Source organism: Salmo salar, chromosome 04 (assembly GCF_965601325.2).
Source record: "Salmo salar chromosome 04, fSalSal1, whole genome shotgun sequence".
Lineage (NCBI taxonomy): Eukaryota > Metazoa > Chordata > Actinopteri > Salmoniformes > Salmonidae > Salmo > Salmo salar.
In genome coordinates this window covers 57013903-57040613 of record NC_138294.1, presented here as the reverse complement: position 1 = coordinate 57040613, position 26711 = coordinate 57013903, and the positions used below count along the sequence as shown (strand labels likewise).

Sequence of the window (26711 nt, the reverse complement as noted above, 5' to 3'; positions counted from 1 at the left end):
TTACAGTATTATAGACACTACTTCCTGGAATTTCTTGTGATCTTCTATGTAGAAGAACCCTTTACCTTTTAACTACTCTTGTGTAGCTTGTGAGCAAAACATGTTACATGTGCGTAGCTCAAAACATTCTGACTCTACAGCAGTTTTTGTAAAAAAGATCCGGGCCCCTTCAGGATCTGCCCTTGTCTCACAAACACCGCTCTAGCGCAGCCCCCGTTAATCTCAACGACCAAGAAATAGACGAATCCAATAGTACAACTCAGAAGTCTATAGCTCAAACACACAATGTTTAAAAGGGGTTAGAAGTCTGAAATCAAGCCAGCTTGATAGTGGGACTCATTGGGTTAAATAAAAATTACAAATGTATGAAATAACTTAACTAGGCAAGTCAGTTAAGAACAAATTCTTATTTACAATGACGGTCAACCCTGCCAATTGTGCACCGCCATATGGGACTCCTAATCACGGGCGGTTGTGACATAGCCTGGAATCAAACCAGGGTCTGTAGTGACGCCTCTAGCACTGAGATGCAGTGCCTTAGACTGCTGCGCCACTCAGGAGCCCAAGTGTATACATACATACACTCGCTCACTCTCTCAAGCGGAACAGTTCCTTTTTCCAGTGCGGGGTGTGCAGTAAGGCCTTGAGGGACGTGATGACCGCCATGTTTCTGCATGGGAGAGTGATCCACTGTGATGGCTGCTTTACTAAAACCATGTAGGCCCCAGGACTTCTCATCACCTTGGAACACAGGGCACAACGACGTCATCCCTGGAACATGGTCACCAAAACAACCATTCTGACACATTACTTGCTAACTTTGTGTTTGAAGGTTTTTTGTATGCGTTATATTTCCTAAGTTATCGCCAGTTCTTGTTTTCTTCGCTGACACTGAATGTATTATTTTGTTAATCAGTGTAGATAAAGGGGAGGAGACGGGTTAAAGAACGAATTTTACAAGTCTTGAGACATGGATTGTGTGCCATTCAGAAGGTGAATGGGAAAGACAAAAGATTGAAGTGCCTTTGAACGAGGTATGGTAAGTGCCAGGTGCACCGGTTTGAGTGTGTCAAGAACTTCAATACTGTTGAGTTTTTCACGCTCAATAGTTTCCTGTGTGTATCAAGAATGGTACACCACCCAAAGGAAATGGGCAACTTGACACAACTGTGGGAAGCATTGGAGTCAAGTTGGGCCATCATCCCTGTGGAATGCTTGACACCTTGTAGTCCATGCCCCAACAAATTGAGGCTGTTCTGAGGGCAACTTAATATTAGGAAGGTTTTCCTAATGTTTTGTACACTCATTGTATATCTGTAATAACAAAAACATATGTAAATGGTTTATGACAGTTTCCATCATTTATGTCAACATATTTGAACTGTGAATAAAATATGAATAACATTATACCCCACTTATTGCTGTGCATTATATTACCCATATGGACAACCTCACTGGAAGTTTTGTTTTACAATGACAATGAAATGAAGCACAATATTATAATACCTTGGGTTTAAAATGGCTTTGATTAAGTTTAATTGTTCCATTCAATTCAACACAGCAACCCTATGGTTTAAAAGCAGAGAGCATTAATACATGTGGAGAAAGAAAACTAGGTATCTTAACTTTAGCACCTCCATAGAATTGGGTTTCCTTTCACCCGCCACACAGTAATCATTTAAAAGGACAAACAATAGATACTTATACATCAAGAGTGAGTGCAAAAAAGATGCCATAAGTCCTTTGACAGGAGAGACTCCCACATTTCACTTGAATGTACAGCACTTTGGCACATTCAGCTGTTTGCTTTGGTTACAGTAACGGACAGCTCATTTACATACACAATCTAAAGCAAAAGCAGCTAGATCATGTTCACAATCTATATAGATATCAGTAAGCGAGGGGGCTGGGGTGTAATTCTTAGTTCTGATAAGCATGAAAAGCAGTCATCTCTTTCAGTCACTCAGATTTAGAGGGCTGAATGGAGTCCACATAACACAATCTGACAATCATGTCAGGGACACTTTATAAAAGCAAAAAAAGTATAATTGCAAACCAAAACCAGAGACGCTACATCCAATGTAAAAAAAAAAAAGAAGAGCAACAGACATCAGAGAGTCATCTTCCTGGACTGAGAACCGAGGGGATAAGACTGGTGAGCAGGAGGATGGGAGGGGCACGAAGTTATGATGACCAGGAGTTCTATTCATCTCTTAGACTGTTGTTGAAGTGATACATCAGATGGTCAATATGAACCATGTGTCAGTTAGCGGAGCCCTCCAGGGAAGCAGCCAGCAGTAGGTAGGGGATATAGGCTGCAGGTGGGTCTGAGGGGATGGATGAATGTTCAGTAGTGTGATGTGTAACGGCTCTCCTCAGGCCCAGTCTATGGGCGGATGGAGATGTGACAGGGCACCGTTTTTAACAGCGCAGACCTTTTCTGCCCAGGAACCGCAGCACTGCATAGTTATAGGTGGTAGCTACCACATACAGAAACTAAAGATAGAGAAAGATGGAGAGCAAGAAGGAGAGCGGGACAAAAGAGAAAATTGTTTTAAAACATTTAAAAAAAGGTTTTCACAAAAGTGCAGCTGCATTCAGACGACATCAATTATTCAATAGCCTATAGGGCATCACAAGATGATCTCGTTTTTTGTGCACACATTTATCACTCGCTTAGGTGCCCCTACAGTAGGCCTATAGTATACTCTGACTCAGTTCTCTAGGGATTGGTTCGCTTTTCTATTACGACCTAGCTGGTCTTGTCACCTTAATCATTGTTGAAAATCAATAAATATTTACTGTGCTGATGGACAGTATGATAAGATTGTTCTATTTCTCTGAATTGTATTTTTCTCTGCCAAAAGCCTTAAAATGAACCCCTAAAACTAACCCAGTTGGAGCTGCAAAATCAAGTCATACTCTGAACCTAAACCAAGACAAACCCCATAGACTCATCAGTCTGGGTGGACATTCTTACTCACCAGAGCCAAGAGAGCGATCCCTGCACCAGCAAAGGCAGCGATGTACAGGTCATAGGTGACGAAGAACTGCAGAGACAAACAAAATATGAGCAAATATTCCTGGTAGACTTCATAAAAAGGTTCCTTAAATAGTGCATGCATTGTACATTAATTGCTATTCAGAATAATAATTTAGCTGTGTGTTTTATGGATTTGTGAAAGGTTACATAACCCAGAAACACACTAATTATTTCAAAGGAGTTTTAAGACAACGCGAACAGCAACTCACCTCTTTTGTTTTGCAAATGGATGCCAAGGTCATTCCACAAGCTTTCCCTGGCATTGCATTCCAAGGCAGCAGACCTAACAAGAAGCTTGTCTCATTAATGTGAAATTAAATACTGTACATTTTAAATGTAAAAAAGAAATAAAAAAGACTAACATAAGGTGGCCCAGCTAGCTCAATCATAAGCTAAACGTACCATACTGCCGAGCATCCATGCAGACCCAGCCGTGCTGGTTGATGCTGGGTGTCGTCTCAGCCAGGATGTTGATGGTGTGGCAGGTCTGTGCCATATTAAAGAAGAAGAAGACGGGTATGGCTGTGAAGGCAAACACCGCCAGCCAGATCACTGCCAGGACGTATGTCACAATGATGAACTGTGGAGCAGCAAGCAGAGCAGGTCACAGGAAGTTATTGGTCAAACTCCAGGGGGGATACAGGATGTGACACAACATATCCTATAAGGCTTCATTACTGCAGCCATACAACACTATAGAGGGTAAATACTCTAACATGAGCCTAATATCCCTGAAGCAATACAACAGGGATTCATGGATAATTAACTTAAGGATAATTATCTATAAATTGTTTATGGATTGTTTCTCAACCAGTGGGTAGATTACAAGCTAGAGTACAGTCAGTAGGCTATAGTGTCAATATTCCTTTAGCAACCTAAGAATGAGGTGATGTCATTCCCTCTCGCTCTACCCCCTTCCTCACCGTCAGACTAAGGCAGCGGCCACATCTGGTGCTCCGGAACTCTCCGAAGGTCTGCTTGACGGCGCTGGTGGTGTAGAATCCCTCAGCCAGCAGCAGGATGCAGTAGAGGAAGAAGAAAGAGGCCAGGCCATAGATCACGTACTGGAAGTACTTGATACTGGGAGACAAGGAAAGGTCATAATAAGGAAAGGTCAGAGATTCCATGGTGACAAAAGGTGCTGTTGAGAGGTGTTCTCTCTTAACCCATCTTAAGGAAGAGTTACCAATACTACTACTACTGCTGCAAGAGCCTTTACATTTCTGTTGCTTGATTTGCACAACCTATCTATAAATACAAACAATTAAATTAGGTTATTGCACTTAAACAGAAAAGTTTTAAAGAGTCACTCACAACGAGGCCAGGATAACATAGTCTTGTATGTTACGAGTGAAGTAAGTCTCGACGAGCACCTCGGTGTTGGCCAGTGCCTCGTGCCCGCAGCCACAGAACAGTGCCATGCCGGTGAAGCAGAGCAGAGTGGCAACCAGGGAGGGGTAGGGCACTGCCCCCAGGCATCGGATACAGCAATCATAACAACCTGGTGAGGGGGCATAATACATCAACACACTGGCGGCACACACCAACACACAGCACATCTACGACACAGTCCAGACATCTCTCAGTCACCCTGCTTGGGGAGCTGTTAAACAGAAAGACTCCACTGCTTCTGCCAAAAATCCAACAACAGCCACCATCAACTTCCATCAACAGGCATGAAAGCAACAGAAAAATTACAGCGAAAAACAACAGCAAAACCAAGTGCAGTGTATCCAATCAAACAATGTTAAATTCAAAACCAGCCGCCACTGACTTCACAGCATTCTCATACACTCCCTCCAATGTAAGCTGTGCTGGGGAAGCAGATAACAAACATCCAGACTGTTAATGGCTGTATTGGTATAGGAATCAGAGAAAGAGATGCACCTAGGGCTTTGCAAAGCCAAGGCTGTCTGACCGGAAACATCTGTTCCTTTTGATCTTGTTCTCCTCAACAACAAGCAAAGAGTTTATAAACCAGTGATGCTAAAGGCTCAGCTGCAGGATATTTTAACCAAAAAACTGCTCTGTCTGCAATGGTTTCATCCGTGTGTAAAAGCTCCTCAGCTCCAGCCAACGCCTCACAGCTCAGCCCCTCTACTCTCCAGAGTTCAGCCCTCTTTCACCACCAACCGCCGTCCACCACAGGCGACACCAGGAGAGGAAGGAAGGGAGAGAGAGGAGAGAGAGGAGGGAAGGGAGAGAGAGGAGAGAGAGGAGAGAAAGGAGAGGGCACTGAAGGATGGGTTCCAGGGGCCTTGAGAGAGAGCCTGTCTTTGTGGCGGGAGACACAATGCCCTTTGTCTTAGCTGGGAGTGGAGGAGAACAAAGGCCAGCGATGTCAAACAAACAAAGACCACACTAGCACCACCACACACACCAACAATCTAATAAACAAGCCATGAGCAACTGCGCGGGTGTGGCGGGGGTCAGGGGAGTTTCTCCACCACCGGGATTCTCACAGTATCACTGGCAATGTCAGTACTATGCGCCCAGGCCAGCCTACGGCTACAGCTGGCTGGGACTGGTACCATGGCACTGAATGAGTTTCTATGTCAGCAGGGGGTGGGGTCTGCAGTTCAAGTGTTCAAGGGTGGGAGGAAGCACAATAAATGGGAGCGGGAACTGAAATATCTTCACAACAACAACCATGTTGCTCATTAAACCCCATTCGGGAAGGGCACACAGTGTCATGATCATACATAATAAATGACTGAGCTGTGGCAAATGTTCCACACAGACTAAATGTTCCTGTAATCTTAAGGTTTGTGTGATTTTAGTGGGTAGGAATGAACAGAGGATATAAATGAAACAAACTGCCATTTAAATAAAAACAGCAACAGCTTGGAGGTTGTTTGAGTCTCTGGAAACCAGACTACAGACACCCCCTCTTCAGCTGGGCTCTAAAACGCCAGTTAGAATGACAAATGTGCCATGATAACCCATGAATAAAATCACAGCACAGATATTACCAGAATGCATTGAAGGATCATACCAAACCAAGTCTTTACGGCATACTAAATGTGAATTAACTTTAGGGCAGAGAAAGTCTTTTTTTTAAGGAATAGTAGTGATGGAAGAATAGCCGGATAAAACGGCTCCAGAGTCAGATGGAAGGCGTGTAACAAAGGATTTCATGCAAATTTGCTAATTATGCCCTGCACAGTGTGGGAGTGTGAGAGCCTTTGACACGATCGACCTTGCATGACCTCTGTGCTGCCTGCGCTGGTCATCTGTCTATCTGAACCCTAATTAGTTCAAGCCACCTTTCAGAAAATGTTTCACAGATATAAGCTGTGTGAGAGAGGTGGTTTGATTAACATTTGAACAGATATAAGCTGTGTGAGAGAGGTGGTTTGATTACCATTTGAACAGATATAAGCTGTGTGAGAGAGGTGGTTTGATTAACATTTGAACAGATATAAGCTGTGTGAGAGAGGTGGTTTGATTAACATTTGAACAGATATAAGCTGTGTGAGAGAGGTGGTTTGATTACCATTTGAACAGATATAAGCTGTGTGAGAGAGGTGGTTTGATTACCATTTGAACAGATATAAGCTGTGTGAGAGAGGTGGTTTGATTAACATTTGAACAGATATAAGCTGTGTGAGAGAGATGGTTTGATTACCATTTGAACAGATATAAGCTGTGTGAGAGAGGTGGTTTGATTAACATTTGAACAGATATAAGCTGTGTGAGAGAGGTGGTTTGATTAACATTTGAACATAATTGATATATGATTATATTGAATTTATTTGAATAACATGTTTTATGTTCAAGAAATGTCAATTAAAATGAAGAGTAACGAGTATCAATAAGCTTGGCTGATCAAAACTGACTGTTTAGATTACAATACTAGTAATAAAACACATGTATTCCTTTATCTAATGTGTTACCTGGAATCAAATTTTATCAATCCTGCCTGCGCTTCCAATGTTGTGTTCTAATATGAATAAGGTACCCACAAGTGGACATCATAATGTTATCAGACAATCATAATACAATCAACTTGCAATAAAACCAGTAATTGTCACAATATTAATGAAGGCTTCATATTATTCACCAGAGAAGGAACACAAACTTCAGAAAAATTATATTTCAAAAGTAGATTAATCATATTCCACAGACTTTAACTTTTAAGATATTAATAGAAAACATGAAAAGACTCATTAGATGACCACTTACCCATGTTCAGAGAGAAGTATGGGGTTATTGAGGTTTAGCTTGGCGGCTTTGTGACTGTGATATGAGGATATGAGAAGTTATTCCCCACCACTCCTATATGAATCTGACTTGCGCTTTTGTCTAACCAACAATAGACAGACCACCAGCTCACAGAGCCAGATCTTAAAGACACAAAGTCCCTTTTCAGCCACCGACCATCACTAATACAGCCCTGGGTTCAACATTAGGGACAGTGCAGGGGTCAAAGACCCTAATGAGTTTACACTTGCATTTCAAATCACTCTCATGCATACCAAGTTCACACAAAACACAAAGAGTCTCTGAGCAATTGTATTAGTATAATATATCATTTCCCAATGTTTTTGAGCATACAATATAGCTCAGTATTTGAATTATTTATTTTATACAGTCATTATTGCTCATCTTTATCAAGGGTGTCAATAATTTCAGACCCCACTGTAAGCTTGATCATCATGTGTGCTGGATGCCTGTTGGAAACTTATTCAGTTTGTGGGCCGCTGCATGGCCAGCTCATTCTCTCTCATTGGCCAAGCTATTCATGGTCTGCATAGTCTGGGTGCTGCCTGTCTGAGGCACGTAAAGGACACCATATGGTCAGTTAAAGCAGACGCTGGCTGGTGGGTGTGTTTAACTCTTCAGAAAACAGAGATATGAAGAATATACAGACAAAGGAGCAAAACAAAAAGCAGGCCATGGAAATGCCACTGGACTGACATTGAGGAAGTAGACTAACAAGGGGACATTGAGGGCTGGGTCCAGCTGCTGCTCTCCCTTCATCACTGACCCAGTTGATGTCAAAGCCCACTCCTTACAATGTTCCCAGTGTGCAGCAGGAGCAAACAACACACTGTCTTTTGGGAGTGTGCCTGTACCCTCTTATCTTCCTTGGCTTTCCTCCTTTACAGCCCATGACCATCATATAGTTACAAATGTAGCATAATAACATCTGATCTCCACTGGGCCCAGTCAAAATGGAGTATTGCCCTGCCGATGCCCAACATCTAAGATGAATGTTTTTCTTTGTTTGCGGTTGAAAAATCCTGTTGATTCTGTATGTAATACAATTGAATAAGATTGGCCATCTAGCCACATCTGACTCATTATAAAGATGATGTATTTTGACAAGACGACCACACCGTTCCAAACAAATCTTTAAAAATAAGCCCATTGATATTGATCTATGATTGTATCAAGGAAAGCCAGGTAATAATTCTCAGAGGGATGTGTATTCTCCCAGAATAACACTGTGAAGTGTGCCCATTACATTCAAAAGAGCCTCTTCTAGTAATGCTTGAAAACATTTTATGCTCCAAAATCTATGTTTTGTGTAAATGGGATGAAGCGCATGGGGGAAATTCAGCTTGCTTAGTCTGAAAATGTTTGTATAAACTATGTCAATACCTTTATATTCATATAAACAAACAAACAATTTAAAAAAGTGCTGGTCTAAGTTTATTTTGTACAAACAAGCCAAGCCAATGGAATCATATCAGTTGGTTAGAGTATGCGCCATCTTAAGCTATTATCTTTTTATAATAAAGCAGAAGTTGTATTCCCACAATGTGTTCAGCAAAATAAGACACAGTTAACTGAAAATGAACAAAGGTACTTAGACAGACGACCATAGATTGGAGTACAACACTATGATGAAAGCCAATACGTCAAACAAAATGTCAAACAAATTTCTTAACAATTTACAGCTTTACATTACACTTCAGAGTGTAAACGCGCACGCACGCACGCACATACTGTATATAGGGGTGATATATTGTTCATATTCAAATAGAAATATTATTGGATAAATGTGATACTTTTACTACAAATTGTAATCAATGTTGTAGTAAAGGTTCAAATGATCACAGTCACAGTAACATAGTATTTCTGCAATTCATTAGTCAGTAAAAAATACCCTTTTAAGTTGAGTTTAACATGAGGAATATGTATAAAATTGCTTAATAACACCGATTTTCTTCTTTTTACAAATGTTATTTCAGTCAGTGATGAGTCCAGATGCCACTTGTTCCACACAGAATTGTTGAAGATCAAAACAGATATCATAGGAAGAAAAAAAGCTTCCCGTACAAATCCAACTGTACAAACATTATGCTGAGGTCGTACAAGAGAAAGTTCCCAAAAATGTTACCATCAAAAGACAATGGGAAATAAAAAGCACTTTTCTCATTTTAACCAGCTCACAAAAGTCTTGAATTTGATGATTTAAAAAATGACAGTGCTTATAGACCTCCCTCTATGAGGAGAGGAGGCAGTAGTATATCTGCACCCTTTGACCAGGAAAAGCTTTGCATGGCTCTTGCAGTATGAACATAAGTTTGAGTTTATCTTACCCACGCATCCCAACCCAACTACTGCGTTGTATTAATGAATGTACAGCACAGCTCGCCCCTCAGCTCACCTCTACAATCTCTGTCGACTGTGGTCTGTATATCTTCTGTCCCAGGCTAGGTCTAGACCCGGGTGGTGGAGTGGGAGTGGGGCAGGACGGTGGAGTTGTACCCGGCTGGGAAGGTGCTGTAGGGGTGCATGTTGGGCAGGCCCATCAGGGAGTTGGGGATCATTGTGATGTTGTTTGGCGTCATCAGGGGGATGTCGTCTGGTGAGCGGTGCAGGGTCAGGGTGTAGTCCATGTTGGGGGAGAGGTGCAGGGGGTCGTGTAGGTCAGGGAGGTCGTGGAGGTCATGCAGGGTGTCACACTGGTTCATCTGGCTGCACTGGGTCATCTGATGGGACAGGCTCTCGTCGGTGGTGGTGTGGCTCACGTCGTTGCCGTTGCTCTGCCGCTGGGGGCTGGCGTGGTTGGGGCCACCGTGACCATCCTGCCGGCTGCGCTTGTCCTTACGGTAGTAGAGCGCGGCGAAGGCCAGCACATTGAGGAACAGCAGCGAGGCGCCCACAGCGATGGTGACACTCAGCTCAGTGGAGTAATCTCTGGGGTTAGCCACGATCAGAGGACCCGTCTCCTCCCCATCCGCGTTACTGCTGTGGGCCGTGGAGACAGGCGGACGCTTGGTGGTGCCGGTTCTCTTGCCGTTGGAGTTGGTGGTGTCCTGGGGCGGGACCTTGGTGGTGGTGGAGGTATAATGGAACATGTCATGGAGGTTATACAGGTGGGGCACCAGGTGCTTCCAGAAGGCTACCTTGGTGGCGCGGTAGTGGTCGCGGATGCGAGGCTTCAGGCCGATGTGCAGGTACAGCTGGTCATGGGGGTTGTACTTGGACCAGGCCACCTCCTCAAAGCGGTTGGCCTTGGTATGGATGAACTTAGTGTCCTGGGGCACTGGCTTGTTGGGGTCACTGTAGACATGCAATGAAGAGGGGGGTCAAAGATAGGGCATCATTGATAACATACAAAGAGAAGTAATTCTTTCAATTGCTTCATTATGGGAGATGTCAACTAGCCTCGCAAAGCCGGTGATCCCGCAAGCTTACATTAAACGCTGCACGGATATCCATTCAGAGTTTAATGTAAGCTTGCGAGATCGGCAGCTTTGCGAGGCTAGATGTCAACAGGCAAGTTTTGCTGGTCAAGGCCAGTTGTAAGCTGACAAGACTGGTTGATGTACATAATGTCAGTCTTTTTTCAAGTGCTAAGCATTCCCTACATCAGGGATGGGCAACTTTGATAGGGGTGGGGGCCACAAAAAAAATCTGAACTCTTCTTGAGGGGCCGCAGTAGCTCTGCATACCCACACATGCAGTCAGAGCCGGTCCTAGCATTTTGAGGCGCGGAAGTGAAATTGTATGTAAAACACCTTGTGAGAAAATCATTTTAGCAGCCCCCGTGTTGACAGTGGAGAGAAAAAAAACTAGGTTGTAGAGTACATTTCCTGCAATTCTACACATTTTGTCATGGGGCAGAGGAGAAAAATTGCAGTTTTACAGTTAATTTCCTGCAACTATACACATTTTGCTATAGGGTGGAGAAAAATGTTTGCAGTTTTGAATATGAGATCTGAGTGAGAGTGATTAACAAAATCAATGGGGGGCCCCGGTCGGTAATTCGACCATGATTACTACAAGTTTAGAAACTGGCTAGACTAATTTACCAATCAAATTTTTTTTTATTATCCTGACTCAGGCTAATTGAGGCACTGTCAGTGATTGATGCACAACCAAAATTTGAAATTGGACCTTGTGTATTCAGCTGTTCTAACTCTCAACAGTAAGTTGAGACCCTGCCAGTTGCCCATCCCTGCCCTACATCTTTCATTTCAGCCCATCTAAAACCCACTTTCTACTGAGCATCTGTGTCTACATCAGTGTTTACTGTAACATTTTTATAGAGACTAACATTTTTAGAGAGGTGCTAATTCCTGTTTTCTGCTGTGACTTAAGCAGAGGTGTAATGCAGCAAGGCTCCATTTTAAGATACATGTGAAGTGTGTCTACAAATATTGGTTCTTCTGCACAGGCTTCAATACAGCTTAGAATATGATTAGGAAAACTCTTTCCATCTATTATTTATAGCATTTCTTAGGCAAATACAGGGACACAAATGGGAAATATTATGAAAGAATGAACCCATAATTTTACTATACAAGCATACCCCAATCTGTCTGACCAGGTCTCGGGGTGCTGTACTGACCTGTCAGTCTGACCAGGTCTCAGGGTGCTGTACTGACCTGTCTGAGTCTGACCAGGTCTCGGGGTGCTGTACTGACCTGTCTGAGTCTGACCAGGTCTCGGGGTGCTGTACTGACCTGTCTGAGTCTGACCAGGTCTCGGGGTGCTGTACTGACCTGTCTGAGTCTGACCAGGTCTCGGGGTGCTGTACTGACCTGTCTGAGTCTGACCAGGTCTCGGGGTACTCTACTCACCCACTCTTGGCGAAGTTGGTCCAGTAAGTCATCACCACAGCGCTGAGCATGATGTCGTTCCTGGAGAAGTTGCAGGGGAACAGGTCAGTGGCTCCCACCATGGGGATGCCAAACACATAGGGCACCTCGTCCCCGTGGGCTGAGTCCGACCACACAGGCTTCATCAGGCTCTGGCAGTGGTGGTAGAAGGCGTAGAAGTATGTGGGCGAGCCATAGCGGGCGTGCAGGTCAGCCGTCACCACCGAGGGCTCCACCCACTGGTGGTCAGTGAACAAGGCGACTAACGTCTTCCTCCTGGTGTCTGGGTTGTCCCTGTCAGCCCAGTCCGTGTACATGAACTTGATGGTCTCCCTCAGAGTGTCCTTCCCCTCCGGGTAGCCATACAGGCTGTCCACGAAGTCAGACACGGCGAAGTCAAAGTCGCTGCCGGACACGCCATCCTCTAGGTCCACCACATTCTCCACGAAACGCAGCCCCTCCCCCTGGTTGACGCCCAGCATGATGTCATAGTTGAGAAACTCACCCTGCTCCATCAGGATCTCGGGGTCGTCGGGGATGACGTCACCATCAATGACGGGGCCGAAGGCTACGTGGTAGCGGGCTGGCTGGATGTCCTGCTCCACCAGCTCTCTGGCACTCTTCTTCTGCAGGCAGGACACCATGTCCAGGGTGTCCAGCACGTTGCAGCCCACCCTCTCAGCCAGCATGCGGGTGTACTTGACAGGCTGGTAGTTGACGGCCCAGCTGGACAGGGCTGAGCCACTCTGGATGATGGCTCTGTGAAACAGGCCTGGGGAGATCATGGCACAGACAGACAAACACAGATCAGATGAGTGCTGTCTGGTCAACAACCATCTGATACAGAACATTTGTAGGCCTGCAGTTTAACATATTGTTAGCTTCATAGGATCTCTCTAGGTTCTGATGATGTCAGTTTTTACTGCACAGTTTTATCTGCGATGGTGAGAGACAAACCTCAACATCCCTTTTTAAAATCATAAAAATTTAATTTAGGTCTGTTCAATCTGTGCATCTCAGTTAATTGTCATTTTCCTTAAAATGTCAGATAATATAAATGGAGAGGATGGAACTCTGAAAATCATGTTTATTCTAATTGATAGTGTAAAATTCACAATTAAAAATAATGCTTAGTAAGTGGTGGATATGTAACATTGGCTATGCTAAAAAGGGATTTGAATTTATTAAACTCACTCAACACAAAGGCATCATATTTGCATACAAATTTGAGGAAACTCATTTGTGAGAGCACTGCTTTTGGGAAAGAGGAAAATTCAGTGACTCCACACAGTAGCCTTGTTGAAAATCTCTCTCTCTATGTTCAAAAATCAATACTACATCAGGGAGGATAGCAACTGATAATGTAATGAACTGGCAATAACGTAATAAACATTCTGAACGCATAACGTAAAACTGTTTTACTGATGTGTTGATTATTACATTATGGAGTGGGTAAAAAAAATAACATTAGCATGCATCGCAGTGTTAGCTGTGCCACTAAATCACATTTTTATTTGTCACATACACATGGTTAGCAGATGTTAATGCGAGTGTAGCGAAATGCTAGAAATCCTGGTTCGAGTCCAGGCTCTGTCGCAGCCGGCCGCGACCGGGAGACCCATGGGGTGGCGCACAATTGGCCCAGCGTCGTCTGGGTTAAGGGAGGGTTTGGCCTGCAGGGATATTCTTGTCCCATCGCGCTCTAGCGACTCCTGTGGTGGGCCGGGCGCAATGCACGCTGACACGGTCGCCAGGTGTTTCCTCCGACACTGGTGTGGCTGGCCTCCGGGTTAAGCGGGCATTGTCATGAAGCAGTGCGGCTTGGCTGGGTTGTGTTTCGGAGGATGCTTACCTCTCAACCGTCGCCTCTCCCGAGTCCATACGGGAATTGCAGCGATGAGACAAGAGTAACTACCAATTGGATAACACGAAATTGGAGAGAAAAAGGGGTAAAAGTAAAAATAAATAAATAAGTAATATTCACTTATTTTTCGTGCATATCAAGTGTCATGCATCAGTAATAGCTGACTGCACACTGTCGTAGACAATTAGACATACTATGCTGTTTTTAACCAGGCCTCTCCTCCTGGTTACAATAGTTACCATAACCCCCGCGCATCCTGCAAAGGTGGAGGTGTTGCTAACATTTACATTTTTTATTACTGCGTTTTTGTCTTTTGAGCTTCTAGTCATGATATCTATGCAGCCTACTCAATCACTTTTTATAGCTACTGTTTACAGACCTCCTGGGCCGTATACAGCGTTCCTCACTGAGTTCCTATGGGACTTTGTAGTCATAGCAGATAATATTCACATTTTTGGTGACTTTAATATATACACTCCAAAAGGCTTTCTGAGCGATCATCGACTCAGTGGGTTTTGTCCAACATGTCTCCGGACATACTCACTGCCATACTCTGGACCTAGTTTTGTCCCGTGGAATAAATATTGTGGATCTTAATGTTATTCCTCATAATCCCGGACCACCATTTTATTACGTTTGCAATTGCAACAAATAATCTGCTCAGACCCCAACCAAGGATCATCAAAAGCCGTGCTATAAATGCTCAGACAACCCAAAGATTCCTAGATGCCCTTCCAGACTCCCTCCACCTACCCAAGGATGTCAGAGTACAAAAATTGGTTAACCACCTGAGGAACTAAATGTAACCTTGCGTAATATCTTAGATGCAGTCACACCCTTAAAAACAAAAAACATTTGTCATAAGAAACTAGCTCCCTGGTATACAGAAAATACCCGAGCCCTGAAGCAAGCTTCTAGAAAATTGGAACGGAAATGGCGCTACACCAAACTGGAAGTCTTCCGATTAGCTTGGAAAGACAGTACCGTGCAGTACTTTCACTTCAGCAGTGATAAATTCATGAACATCTTTGACAAAAAGATCATGATCATTAGAAAGCAAATGACGGACTCCTCATTAAATCTGCGTAATTTCTCCAAAGCTCAGTTGTCCTGTGTCTGCACAACACTGCCAGGACCTAGGATCAAGGGAAACACTCAAGTTTTTTAATACTAGATCTCTTGACACATTGATGAAAATAGTCATGGCCTCTAAACCTGGACCCTATTCAAACTAAACTACTGAAAGAGCTGCTTCCTGTGCTTGGCCCTCCTATGTTGAACAAAATAAACGGCTCCCAAGCCACTGGATGTGTACCAAACTCACTAAAAGTGGTAGTATTAAAGGCTCTCTTGAAAAAGCCAAACCTTGACCCTGAATATATATCTTTTTTTATATATAAAAAAAAAAAACGATATATATATATATATATATATATATATATATATATATATATATATATATATATATATATATATATATATATATATATATATATTTTTTTTTAAATGTCATAAAAAAAAAATCTATTTAAAAATATGAAGAAAAAAAGGCCTGTATCGAATCTCCCATTCCTCAAAAAAATAAAAATGAAAAGCTGCCTTCCTGAAGACAAACAATGTATACGAAACACTGTCTGGTTTTAGATCCCATCATGGCACGGAGACTGCACTCGCGAAGGTGGTAAATTACCTTTTAATGGCGTCAGACCAAGGCTCTGCATCTATCCTTGTGCTCCTTTTGATACCATCGATCACCACATTCTTTTGGAGAGATTGGAAACCCAAATTTGTCTACACGGTTAGATCTTATCTGTCGGAAAGATATCAGTTTGTCTCTGTGGATGTTTTGTCCTCTGACAAATCAACTGTAAATGCTGGTGTTCCTCAAGGTTCCGTTTTAGGACCACTATTGTTTTCACTATATATACTGCTCAAAAAAATAAAGGGAACACTTAAACAACACATCCTAGATCTGAATGAAATAAATAATCTTATTAAATACTTTCTTCTTTACAAAGTTGAATGTGCTGACAACAAAAATCACACAAAAATAATCAATGGAAATCAAATTTATCAACCCATGGAGGTCTGGATTTGGAGTCACACTCAAAATTAAAGTGGAAAACCACACTACAGGCTGATCCAACTTTGATGTAATGTCCTTAAAACAAGTCAAAATGAGGCTCAGTTGTGTGTGTGGCCTCCACGTGCCGGTATGACCTCCCTACAACGCCTGGGCATGCTCCTGATGAGGTGGCAGATGGTCTCCTGAGGGATCTCCTCCAAGACCTGGACTAAAGCATCCGCCAACTCCTGGACAGTCTGTGGTGCAACGTGGCGTTGGTGGATGGAGCGAGACATGATGTCCCAGATGTGCTCAATTGGATTCAGGTCTGGGGAACGGGCGGGCCAGTCCATAGCATCAATGCCTTCCTCTTGCAGGAACTGCTGACACACTCCAGCCACATGAGGTCTAGCATTGTCTTGCATTAGGAGGAACCCAGGGCCAACCGCACCAGCATATGGTCTCACAAGGGGTCTGAGGATCTCATCTCGGTACCTAATGGCAGTCAGGCTACCTCTGGCGAGCACATGGAGGGCTGTGCGGCCCCCCAAAGAAATGCCACCCCACACCATGACTGACCCACCGGTCATGCTGGAGGATATTGCAGGCAGCAGAACGTTCTTCACGGCATCTCCAGACTCTGTCACGTCTGTCACATGTGCTCAGTGTGAACCTGCTTTCATCTGTGAAGAGCACAGGGCGCCAGTGGCGAATTTGCCAATCTTGGTGTTCTCTGGCAAATGCCAAACGTCCTGCACGGTGTTGGGCTGTAAGCACAACCCCCACCTGTGGACGTCGGGCCCTCATACCACCCTCATGGAGTCTGTTTCGGCCCGTTTGAGCAGACACATGCACATTTGTGGCCTGCTGGAGGTCATTTTGCAGGGCTCTGGCAGTGCTTCTCCTGCTCCTCCTTGCACAAAGGCGGAGGTAGCGATCCTGCTGCTGGGTTGTTGCCCTCCTACGGCCTCCTCCACGTCTTCTGATGTACTGGCCCGTCTCCTGGTAGCGCCTCCATGCTCTGGACACTACGCTGACAGACACAGCAAACCTTCTTGCCACAGCTCGCATTGATGTGCCATCCTGGATGAGCTGTACTACCTGAGCCACTTGTGTGGGTTGTAGACTCCGTCTCATGCTACCACTAGAGTGAAAGCACCGCCAGCATTCAAAAGTGACCAAAATATCAGCCAGGAAGCATAGGAACTGAGAAGTGGTCTGTGGTCCCCACCTGCAGAACCACTCCTTTATTGGGGGTGTCTTGCTAATTGCCTATAATTTCCACCTCTTGTCTATTCCATTTGCACAACAGCATGTGAAATTTATTGTCAATCAGTGTTTCTTCCTAAGTGGACAGTTTGATTTCACAGAAGTGTGATTGACTTGGAGTTACATTGTGTTGTTTAAGTGTTCCCTTTATTTTTTGGAGCAGTGTATTTTACCTCTTGGTGATGTCATTCGGAAACATAATGTTAACTTTCACTGCTATGTGGACGATACACAGCTATCCATTTCGGTGAAACATGGTGAAGCCCCAAAATTGCCCTCCCTGGAAGCCTGTGTTTCAGACATAAGGAAGTGGATGGCGGTAAATGTTTTACTTTTAAACTCGGACAAAACAGAGATGCTAGTTCTCAGTCCTAAGAAACAAAGAGATCTTCTGTTGGATCTGACAATTAATCTTGATGGTTGTACAGTCGTCTCAAATAAAACTGTGAAGGACCTTGGTGTTACTCTGGACCCTGATCTCACTTTTGACTAACATATCAAGACTGTTTCAAGGACAGCTTTTTTAAAATCAATATAACTGCAAAAATCAGGAACTTTCTGTCCAAAAATTATGCTGAAAAATTAACCCATGCTTTTGTCACTTCTAGATTAGACTACTGCAAGGCTATCCGGATAAAGCACTCAAACTTCAGTTAGTACTAAACACAGCTGCTAGAATCTTGCCTAGATCCCCAAAATTTGATCATATTGCTCCAGTGCTAGCCTAGGGCTGATTTCAAGGTTTTAGTGCTAAACTACAAAGCATTACATGGACTTGCTCCTACCCATCTTTCTGATTTGGTCCTGCCATACATACCTACACGTACGCTATGGTCACAAGATGCAGGCCTCCTTACTGTCCCTAGAATTTCTAAGCAAACAGCTGGAGGCAGGGCTTTCAACTATAGACCTCCATTTGTATGTAATTGTCTGCCTATCCATGTGAGAGACGCAGACTCGATCTCGACCTTTAAGTCTTTATTGAAGACTAATCTCTTCAGTAGGTCCTATGATTGAGTATTGTCTGGCCCAGGGGTGTGAAGGTGAACGGAAAGGCACGAGTGACGAACTGCCCTTACTGTCTCTGCCTGGCCAGTTCCCCTCTCCACTGGGATTCTCTACCTCTAACCCTATTACAGGGGCTGAGTCACTGGCTTACTAGTGCTCTTCCATGCCGTCCCTAGGAGGGGTGCGTAACTTGAGTGGGTTGAGTCACTGATGTGATCTTCCGGTCCGGGTTGGTGCCGTGGGGGAGATCTTTGTGGGCTTTACTCGGCCTTGTCTCAGGGTAGTAAATTGATGTTTGAAGATATCCCTTTAGTGGTGTGGGGGCTGTGCTTTGGTAAAATGGGTGGGGTTATATCCTGCCTGGTTGTCCAGGGGTATCGTCGGACGGGTCCACAGTGTCTCCTGACCCCTCCTGTCTCAGCCTCCAGTATTTTTATGCTGCAATAGTTTGTGTTGGGGTCGCTAGGGTCAGTCTGTTATATCTGGAGTATTTCTCCCGTCTTATCCGGTGTCCTGTGTGAATTTAAGTATGCTCCCTCTAATTCACTCGCTCTTCCTCTCTGAGGACCTGCGCGCTAGGACCATGCCTCAGGACTACCTGGCCTGATGACTCCTTGCTGTCCCCAGTCCAATTGGTTGTGCTGCTGCTCCAGTTTCAACTGTTCTGCCTGCGGTTATGAAACCCTGACCTGTTCACCGGACGTTCTACCCTGTCCCGGATCTGCTGTTTTCGACTCTCTCTCTCTCTACCGCACCTGCTGTCTCTAACTCTGAATGATCGGCTATGAAAAGCCAACTGACATTTTTATTTGGCCCTGCTGGTCATCTATGAACATTTGAACATCTTGGCCATGTACTGTTATAATCTCCACCCGGCACAGCCAGAAGAGGACTGGCCACCCCTCAGAGCCTTTTTCGCCTCTTTAGTTTTCCTTCTAGGTTCCTGCCTTTCTAGGGAGTTTTTCCTAGCCACCGTGCTTCTACATCTGTATTGCTTGCTGTTTGGGGTTTTAGGCTGGGTTTCTGTATAGCACTTTGTGACATCGGCTGATGTAAAAAGGGCTTTATAAATACATTTGATTGGTTGATTTTTACTTAGAGAATTGTCCATTATTATATGCTAGTTTTTTGGGGGGGTGATGCAGGCTTGTTGTCTTGTGTGACTTAGTTATACGTCTGGGCGTACAGATAAGAGCCAGATGCGACTGCAGTAGGTGGCATCCCGTTTGTACTATCTGCAGGAACTCTCATGTGTGGAAAGTCGCAGGAAGGAACAGGCAATGTCAGCTATCTTAATCTACAGACAAGCTAAACGCCTTTTATTCACTATGTTCCCCACCCCTGTTTGTGCACATCTGCTAACTGCCACATAGAGGTTGGACTCCATAAAAGCTGAGAGCCAACTCTGTTCATTGGGCCTCAATTCAACACTGTTGAATTGAATCTTCAACACTAAAGTGCATAGTTAACTGCCCCATTTTTGCAAATCTTAAAAAGTTGTTGTTTGAAGATTCTGCAGTCTCTCTTCCCTTTGAACAGATAAAATCCCCTACAACACCAAACCACATTCCTGAATCCTAGCACTAAACCTGACTTTAGCAGTAATATCAATACTTTCAATCTACATTTTGACCACCAATACACACCCACAACCCCAGTCAGTCAGTGAATCAATGAGTCTCTACATAAATATGAGAGAGCGATTTTCATGGATTTTTGATGTTGCAAACTACTTTAAAAACTCAACTGATATGCATCGTTTTTAATAGATATAACCTTGCAAACAAAAATGAGTCGTTAGGATATCCCTGGAACGTCACAAAATGGTAGTCTGAAAGTGGTAAGGTCTTTGTGTCATGGTCCTGGGAACGTCTACGCAGGACACGCACAATCAAGTTTCATTAAACATCACCCCTTGTTACTGTTGCCAAGGCCCTGATTGGTAAACCACTGATACATTCACAGCTTTGTCTTTTGGCAATGTTAGGGACACCCACCCAGGTCAGTAGGTTTTCACTTACTTTAAAAGGTTATAGATCTGTCATTCTCATTGAAAGCAAGTCTAAAAAGTGGTAGATATGTTCTATGTGCTGGATTTCTATGCTTCCTGTTGAGGTTTGTTTGTGCATATTTTACTTTTGGTTTTGTAGACGACCTTCAAACAGCTGAAAATACAATATTTTTGGTTAAGGAAAACATATTTCACAGTGTTCTATAACTTCACTGGGCTCTATGTAAACTGGAAACCATACATCCTCAGGCTGCATTTATTGTAGCTAGGGATTTTTACAAAGCTAACCTAAAATCAATACTCCCTAAATTCTATCAGCATATCGAAAGCGCGACACGAGCTGGCAGAATTCTGAATCATTGCTATTCTAAATTCCGCGATGCATACAAAGCCCTCCCGCGCCCTGTCTTCGGCAAATCTGACCATGAATCCATTTTGTTGCTCCCAGCCTATAGACAGAAACTAAAACAGGAAACACCCATGCTCAGGTCAATACAACGCTGATCTGACCAATCGGATTACATGCTTCAAGTTTGCTCGATCACGTGGACTCGGATATGTTCCGGATAGCCTCAGACAACAACATTGATGTATACGCTGACTCAGGGACCGAGTTTATTAGCAAGTGCATTGGAGATGTCGTACCCGCTGTGACTATTAAAACCTTCCCTAAACAGAAACCGTAGATTCATTTCAGCACTGGCAAATCTGAAAGCGTGAACCACCGCTTTTAATCATGGCAAGGCGACCAGAAATATGACCGAATACAAACAGTGCAGCTATTCCCGCCTCAAGGCAATCAAACAAGCAAAGCGTCAGTATGGAGACAAAGTAGAGTTGCAATTCAACGGCTCAAACACGAGACGTATGTGGCAGGGTCTACAGTCAATCACGGATTACAAAAAGAAAACCAGCCATGTCGTGGACATCGACGTCTTGCCCCCAGACAAATTAAACAACTTCTTTCCTCGCTTTGAGGACAATTTAGTGCCACTGACACATCCCCCTACCAAAGCCTGTGGGCTCTCCTTTTCCGTGGCCAACGTGAGTAAAACATTTAACCGTGTTAACCCGGCCCAGATGGCATCCCTAGCCACGTTCTCAGAGCATGCGCAGAGCATGTTGTCCCCACATGCTTCAAGATGGCCACCATTATTCCTGTTCCCAAGAAAGCTAAGGTAACTGAACTAAATGACTATCGCCCCATTGCACTCACTTCTGTCATCATGAAGTGCTTTGAGAGACGAGTCAAGGATCATATCACCTCCACCCTACCTGATACCCTAGACCAACTCCAATTTGCTTACCGCCCCAATAGGTCCACTGACGATGCAATCCCCATCACACTGCACATTGCCCTATCCCATCTGGTCAAGCGTAATACCTATGTAAGAATGCTGTTCATTGACTACAGCTCAGCATTGAACAACATAGTACCCTCCAAACTCGTCATTAAGCTCGAGACCCTGGGTCTCGACCCCCCCCCTGTGCAACTGGGTCCTGGGCTTTGACGGGCTGCCCCCAGGTGGTCAAGATAGGAAACAACATCTCCACCCTGCTGATCCTCACCACTGGGGCCCCACAAGGGTGCGTTCTCAGCCCTCTCCTGTACTCCCTGTTCACCCATGACTGCGTGGCCATGCACGCTTCCAACTCAAGCATCAAGTTTGCAGACGACACTACAGTGGTAGGCCTGACTACCAACAACGACGAAACAGTCTACATGGAGGTGGTGAGGGCCTTCGGAGTGTGCTGTCAGGAAAATAACCTCTCACTCAACGTCAACAAAACAAAGGAGATGTTCGTGGACTTCAAGAAACAGCAGAGGGAGAACCCCCCCCATCCACATCGACGGGACAGTAGTGGAGAAGGTGGAAAGTTATAAGTTCCTCGGCGTACACATCACAGACAAATTGAAATGTTCCACCCACACAGACAGCGTAGTGAAGAAGGCGCAAGTGTCTATTCAACCTCAGGAGGCTGAAGAAATTTGGCTTGTCATCTAAATCACACAAACTTATACAGATGCACAATCGAGAGCATCCTGTCGGGCTGTATCACCGCCTGGTATGGCAATTGCACCGCCCTCAACCGCAAGGCTTTCCAGAGGGTAGTGCGGTCTGCACAACACATCACCGGGGCAAACTACCTGCCCTCCAGGACACCTACAGCACCCGATGTCACAGGAAGGCCAATAAGATCATCAAGGACAACAACCACCCGAGCCACTGCCTGTTCACCCTGCTATCATCCAGAAGGCGAGGTCAGTACAGCTGCATCAAAGCTGGGACCGAGAGACTGAAAAACAGCTTCAATCTCAAGGCCATCAGACTGTTAAACAGCCATTGCTGCTGCCAACATACAAACTCAAATCTCTGGCCAATTAAATAAATGGACTTAAAAAGGTATCACTCGTCACCTTAAATAAAACCACTTTAACCTGTTAGGGCTAGGGGGCAGTATTGACACGGCCGGATAAAAAACGTACCCGATTTAATCTGGTTACTACTCCTGCCCAGTAACTAGAATATGCATATAATTATTGGCTTTGGATAGAAAACACCCTAAAGTTTCTAAAACTGTTTGAATGGTGTCTGTGAGTATAACAGAACTCATATGGCAGGCAAAAACCTGAGAAGATTCCAAACAGGGAGCGCCCTCTCTGACAAGTTGTTGTTCATCTTGGCTCTTTTTATTGAAGACTGAGGATCTTTGCCGTAACGTGACATTTCCTACGGCTCCCATAGGCTCTCAGAACCCGGGAAAAGCTGAATGATATCGAGGCAGGCCCAGGCTGAAACACATTATCGCGTTTGGATAGTGGCTGGTCAGAGTACTCTGAGACTCACGCTCGTGCACGAGGGCATTTTTGAGGTATTTGAATAACGCGCCACGGGATTACACCGGCTGTTGAGCAAGCGTCCCACCTAGCCCATAGAGGTTTTTAATAATGTTAGCATATCCTACATTACTCATATCATATGTACATACTGTATTTTATACCATCTACTGCATCTTGCCTAGGACGCACGGCCATCGCTCATCCATATATTTATATGTACATATTCTATACATCCCTTTACATTTGTGTGTATAAGGTAGTTGTTGTGAATTTGTTAGATTACTTGTTAGATATTACTGCATAGCCGGAACTAAAAGGGCAAGCATTTAGCTACATTCGCATTAAAATCAGCATGTGACCAATAAAATTTGATTCACAATGATTTTCTACACAATGACAACTTGTTTTGTCACACTGAAATTAGGCTAACTATTTGCATATTTCACCTTCAAGAAGGTATCTTTTCAGCAGTTATAAAGGTTGGTAACACATTTGTCAATGGTCTGTGGATTGCCACTTTAAAATAAGGTGTCATTTTAGCAGTTATAAATGTTTAACTCCATTATAAATATTCATAGGTCTGTCACTTTAAAATAAGGTACAGTTGAATTCGGAAGTTTATATACGCCTCAGCCAAATACATTTAAACTCAGTTTTTCACAATTCCTGACATTTAATCCTAGTAAACATTCCCTACCTTAGGTTAGTTAGGATCACCACTTTATTTTAAGAATGTGAAATGTCAGAATAATAGAAAAGAGAATGATTTCAGCTTTTATTTATTTCATCGCATTCCCAGTGGGTCAGAAGTTTACATACACTCAATTAGTATTTGGTGGCATTGCCTGTAAATTGCTTAACTTGGGTCAAATGTTTTGGGTAGCCTTCCACAAGCTTCCCACGATAAGTTGGGTGAATTTTGGCCCATTCCTCCTGACAGAGCTGGTGTAACTGAGTCAGGTTTGTAGGCCTCCTTGCTCACTTTTCAGTTCTGCCCAAATTTTCTATAGGATTCAGGTCAGGGCTTTGTGATGGCCACTCCAATACCTTGACTTTGTTGTCCTTAAGCCATTTTGCTAAAACTTTGGAAGTACGCTTGTGGTCATTGTCCATTTGGAAGACCCATTTGCGACCAAGCTTTAACTTCCTGGCTGATGTCTTGAGATGTTGCTTCAATATATCCACATAATTTTAATTCCTCATGATGCCATCTATTTTGTGAAGTGCACCAGTCCCTGCTGCAGCAAAGCACCCCCACAACATGATGCTGCCACCCCCGTACTTCAAAGTTGGGATGATGTTCTTCGGCTTGCAAGCCTCCCCCTTTTTCCTCCAAACATAACGGTGGTTATGATGGCCAAACAGTTATGTTTTTGTTTCTTCAGACCAGAGGACATTTCTCCAAAAAGTACAATTTTTGTCCCCATGTGCAGTTGCAAACCGTAGTCTGGCTTTTTTATGGCAGTTTTGTAGCAGTGGCTTCTTCCTTGCTGAGCAGCATTTCAGGGTATGTCGATATAGGACTTGTTTTACTGTGGATATAGATACTTTTGTACCTGTTTCCTCCAGCATCTTCACAAGGTCCTTTGCTGTTGTTCTGGGATTGATTTGTTTTTTTTTGTTGCAATTTGCATACATTTCTAAAAATCTGTTTTTGCTTTGTTGTTATGGGGTATTGTGTGTAGATTAATGAACACACTTTTTTTAATCCATTTTAAAGTAAGGCTATAACAAAATGTGGAAAAATTCAAGTGGTCTGAATACTTTCCGAATGCACTGTAATTTGTATGTATACTGAAGAAAAATATTAACGCAACATGTGAAGTGTTGGACCCAAGTTTCATGAAATAAAAGATCCCTGAAATGTTACATATGCACAAAAAGCTTATTTCTCTCGAATTTTGGGATCATATTTGTTTACGTCCCTGTGAGTGATGTATAATTTGCCAAGATAATCCACCTATCTGACATGATCATTACACAGGTGCACCTTGTGCTAGGGATAATAAAAGGCCATTCTAAAATGTGCAGTTTTGTCACACAACACAATGCCACAGATGTCTAAATTTTTGAGGGAGCGTGCAATTGTCAGCTGACTGCAGGTATGTGCACCAGAGCTGTTGCCAGAGGATTGAATGTTAATTTCTCTACCATAAGCCACCTCCAGCTTTGTTGTAGAGAGTTTGGCAGTATGTCATTTGGGCGAGCGGTTTGCTTATGTCAACGTTGTGAACTGAGTACCCCACGGTGCCGGTGGAGATATGGTATAGGCAGGCATAAGCTACGGACAACGAAGACAATTGCATTTTATCAATGGCAATTTGAACGCACAGAGATACTGTCACAAGATCCTGATGCCCATTGTCGTGCCATTCACCCACCACCATCACCTCGAGTTTCAGCATGATAATGCATGGCTCCATGTCGCAAGGATCTGTACACAATTCCTGGAAGCTGAGAATGTCCCAGTTCTTCCATGGCCTGCATACTCACCAGACATGTCGCCATTGAGCATGTTTGGGATGCTCTGGACTGATGTGTACAACAGCGTGTTCCAGTTCCAGCCAATATCCAGAAACTTCGCACAGCCATTGAAGAGGAGTGGGACAACAGGCCACAGTCAACAGCCTGATCAACTCTATGCAAAGGAGATGTGTCGCACTGCATGAGGCTAATGGTGGTCACACCAGATACTGACTGTTTTTCTAATCCACGCCTCTACCTTTTAAGGTATTGTATCTGTGTCCAACAGATGCATATCTGTATTCCCAGTTATGTGAAATCTGTAGATTAGGGCCTGATGAATTTATTTCAATTGACTGATTTCCTTATTTGAACTGTAACTCAGTAAAATCTTTGAAATTGTTGCATGTTGCGTTTTATATTTTTGTTCAGTATATTATTTCTTAGTTGCGAACTTTGCCATAAAATGAGCAGCAGAAATAGGCTCCAGAACCATCGCTAGACCGTCACATTACATGGCACATTCCTCACTCGCTAGATGTGGACGTAAAGGGCCAGATTACACACACAATTTAATTATTATTTTCTTCAAGACCTAACAAAGAAAAATCATCCAATTCAATTGTTTCACTATGAGCAATTGTAATTTTGAGAGTGAAAAACAACAATTCTAAAACCAGGAAAAATGTAACAGACATAATTTGGGAAAATATAAAACACGGGGGGGGGGGGGGGGGGGAATCTGTGAATTTATAGGAGCCCCCTTAGTTGTTTATTAACCATTATTTGACCAGGTATATTAACAGAAAACATAGTGCACTACTTTCTCTTGTACGCTAAGGACCAGGGGAAGAGTTGCAGGGCAGAGGAGCTAGAAAACAATGAGTAGCTTGTGACATGTATACTTTTAGCAGTTATAAAAGGTTGATAACTCAGTTATATTTATATGTGGGTAAATCATTGATAGATGATTTGAGCGTTGACATATTTATAGGCAGTATTGGGTACTAATCACTACATACATGAGAGAAGACAACACTTTGTTAAACATGTTCAGTGAATGAATGGTGGGTATGAATGTGGTGAT

General features: G+C 43.6%; 2 protein-coding genes across 4 annotated transcripts in view; both read right to left on the bottom strand.

The window, feature by feature from the left end:
- Nucleotides 1–1507: 1507 nt before the first annotated feature.
- On the bottom strand, nt 1508–7415 carry LOC106603383 (myelin proteolipid protein). Of its 2 annotated transcripts, none has more exons than XM_014196994.3 (7): nt 7229–7415; nt 4358–4544; nt 3967–4123; nt 3446–3623; nt 3253–3326; nt 2985–3050; nt 1508–2496 (listed from the first exon to the last, which is right to left on the bottom strand). In XM_014196994.3, exons 1-7 carry the CDS (start codon nt 7230–7232, stop codon nt 2422–2424), a joined length of 741 nt encoding a protein of 246 aa, XP_014052469.1. In that variant the 5' UTR covers nt 7233–7415; the 3' UTR covers nt 1508–2421. The 2 variants fall into 2 exon arrangements, with proteins under 2 accessions (XP_014052469.1, XP_014052468.1); XM_014196993.3 differs by lacking the exon at nt 7229–7415 and adding an exon at nt 4931–5247.
- Nucleotides 7416–8678: 1263 nt separating this feature from the next.
- Nucleotides 8679–26711, bottom strand: part of LOC106603382 (neuroligin-3) — a 44345-nt gene continuing 26312 nt past the window's right edge. For both annotated transcript variants that reach the window (XM_045717067.2, XM_082974584.1), the window contains 2 exons: nt 12085–12874; nt 8679–10561 (listed from right to left, as the gene is read on the bottom strand). In XM_045717067.2, coding sequence (XP_045573023.1) covers nt 9715–10561; nt 12085–12874 — 1637 coding nt within the window. In that variant the 3' untranslated portion in view covers nt 8679–9714. The remainder of the gene's footprint in view (nt 10562–12084; nt 12875–26711) is intronic.